General features: G+C 39.9%; 1 protein-coding gene across 1 annotated transcript; it reads right to left on the reverse strand.

The window, feature by feature from the left end:
* Positions 1-691: 691 nt before the first annotated feature.
* On the reverse strand, positions 692-1,201 carry LOC107445754 (uncharacterized). Its single transcript, XM_016060230.1, has one exon. The coding sequence runs from the start codon at positions 1,199-1,201 to the stop codon at positions 692-694; it is 510 nt and encodes a 169-aa protein (XP_015915716.1).
* Positions 1,202-1,913: the final 712 nt, after the last annotated feature.

The raw sequence follows: 1,913 nt of genomic DNA on the forward strand, positions 1-1,913 counted from the left end.
TTTCCATGGGAAAATAAATTTTGAATAGAGATATTGCTCATCATAATTATTAAACAAATGCCAGCCTTTGACTATTAAGTCATTAGGCTTCCGGTTCTCCAGTACTATGCAGTCAAAATCCTTTATTGCAGAGCACGTGTCTAAATGTGCAGCAGTCATGGCTTGTCCGTAATTACATAATTGACAATCTGATGAAGTAGTCAGCTTGAGTCGAAATAAATGAGAGCATAGACAATCATGTCCGGTCAAAAGTCTAAACATGACTACCGCAATAGCACGGGGTGAATCCGGAACACTATGAGTTCCACAGAGCACATTCTAGGACTTATCTCTAGCAGAGTGAGATGCCAAACAATGGAACGATTGTTTGAAGACTCATTTTATTTCAAGTTTAGCGTAATGCTAGGGCAGATCTCTACAGGATCTCTGAAGAATATTATTTCTTTTTTTGGCCTAAAGTCCATTTCGTTTAGTAGTAGTAGTTTAAAAGTAGTTTTCGTTTCCTCGAAGACCACAATGGGATGGAATTCATTGAAATGCAGCACTTCTCTCAATCCTCTTCAGGAGTTTTCTGCAGCTCAATACAAGGGAACTACTATTTTCTGGGTTGTTTGACACAGCCTGAAGGGCAGGGGTATAATCTGAAAAAAATCACAGCTTTCTCAGGACGGGTAAGACGAACAGCAAGTTGTTAGAGAGCAACATGGATGGCTTTGAGCTCTTCATCAAAGTGAGTGGAAAGGGGCCCAGCATGTAGATAAAAAGAAAAGTTATCACTAAAAATACCAGCGCCAGCACCCTGCGAGAAATCCAAGAAAGATCCGTCAGTGTAAATGTGACGCCATTCATCAAGGGGAAAACGGATATTGATGGTTTTCAAAGCAACAGCACGGAGTGCATTAGGACTGGCGTCACGTTTCCATACATTCAAAACTGTGTCCAATCTGACCTCGAGAATCATATATTCTAATGGATTTGCTAATAACAGCAGTTCGTATGGCGCATTGCTGACTACATTATATTGGGTATTTTCACGAACACACTGGATGAAGCCTTTTTGAGTCTTCATATTACGAGTCTTGCCACAGTCGTATTCTCGCCAATATGAATTATAAGGAAGTCTAATTAGTCTATTATACAGAATAGCTGCTTTCCTTTTAATTAAATTAGTCAACTGTTGTTGAGCACAAAGTAATTGCATAGCAAGTACGGGGGTAGTTTTAACTCCTCCTGTGAAGTTTTAACTCCTCCTGTGTAGTTTTAACTCCTCATGCACAATATCTGATTTTGAAAAGTGTGAAAAGTTTTAAGACTCCATCCTAAGCTGTGATCAACACTTCAGTGCAATAATTCAAAATCGGTTGAATATAGATTTTGTAAGTTGGGTTTAAGACATCTTTTCCTCAACTCCATTTAACTTCTGCTAATCTCTTAAGGATAAGGAGTCTGTTCTTTGCCTTTGTTATGACATGCTCAACATACCTGATTCATTTCAGCTTGTAATCAAAGATGCAACCCAGATAAGTTGAAACATCATTATGTTGCAAAATAGTACCCTTAAAAACAAGGCGGGGAGCGAAAGGTTGCCTACTTAAAGTTTAAAAAAAATTGACTAGTAGGTTTCTTAAAAGTTTACAGTCATATTGTTATCCATACACCAATGATCGAGTCTTGAGCCGCTATGGCTCACTGGATAGAGCTTTCGCCTTCCAATGAGGCGAACCGAGTTTGAATCCCAGGTGATACGAATCCCGCACCCGGCACGCTCCGACCACAGTGCTGACGTAAAATATCCTCAGTGGTAGACGGATAATGGGTTAGATTCCCCTTGTCGTCAGGCTAACCGTGAAGGGTTTTCGTGGTTTTCCTCTCCATCTAAAGCAAATGTGGGTTAGCTCCATCAAAAAGTCCAC

This window comes from Parasteatoda tepidariorum, chromosome 1 (assembly GCF_982258835.1).
Source record: "Parasteatoda tepidariorum strain Cologne lab strain chromosome 1, Ptep-v5.0, whole genome shotgun sequence".
In the NCBI taxonomy this organism is placed as follows: Eukaryota; Metazoa; Arthropoda; class Arachnida; order Araneae; family Theridiidae; genus Parasteatoda; species Parasteatoda tepidariorum.

Excerpts from the sequence above, each read along its gene's own strand:
- LOC107445754 (XM_016060230.1), bottom strand. The coding sequence starts at position 1,201 with ATGCAATTACTTTGTGCTCAACAACAGTTGACTAATTTAATTAAAAGG.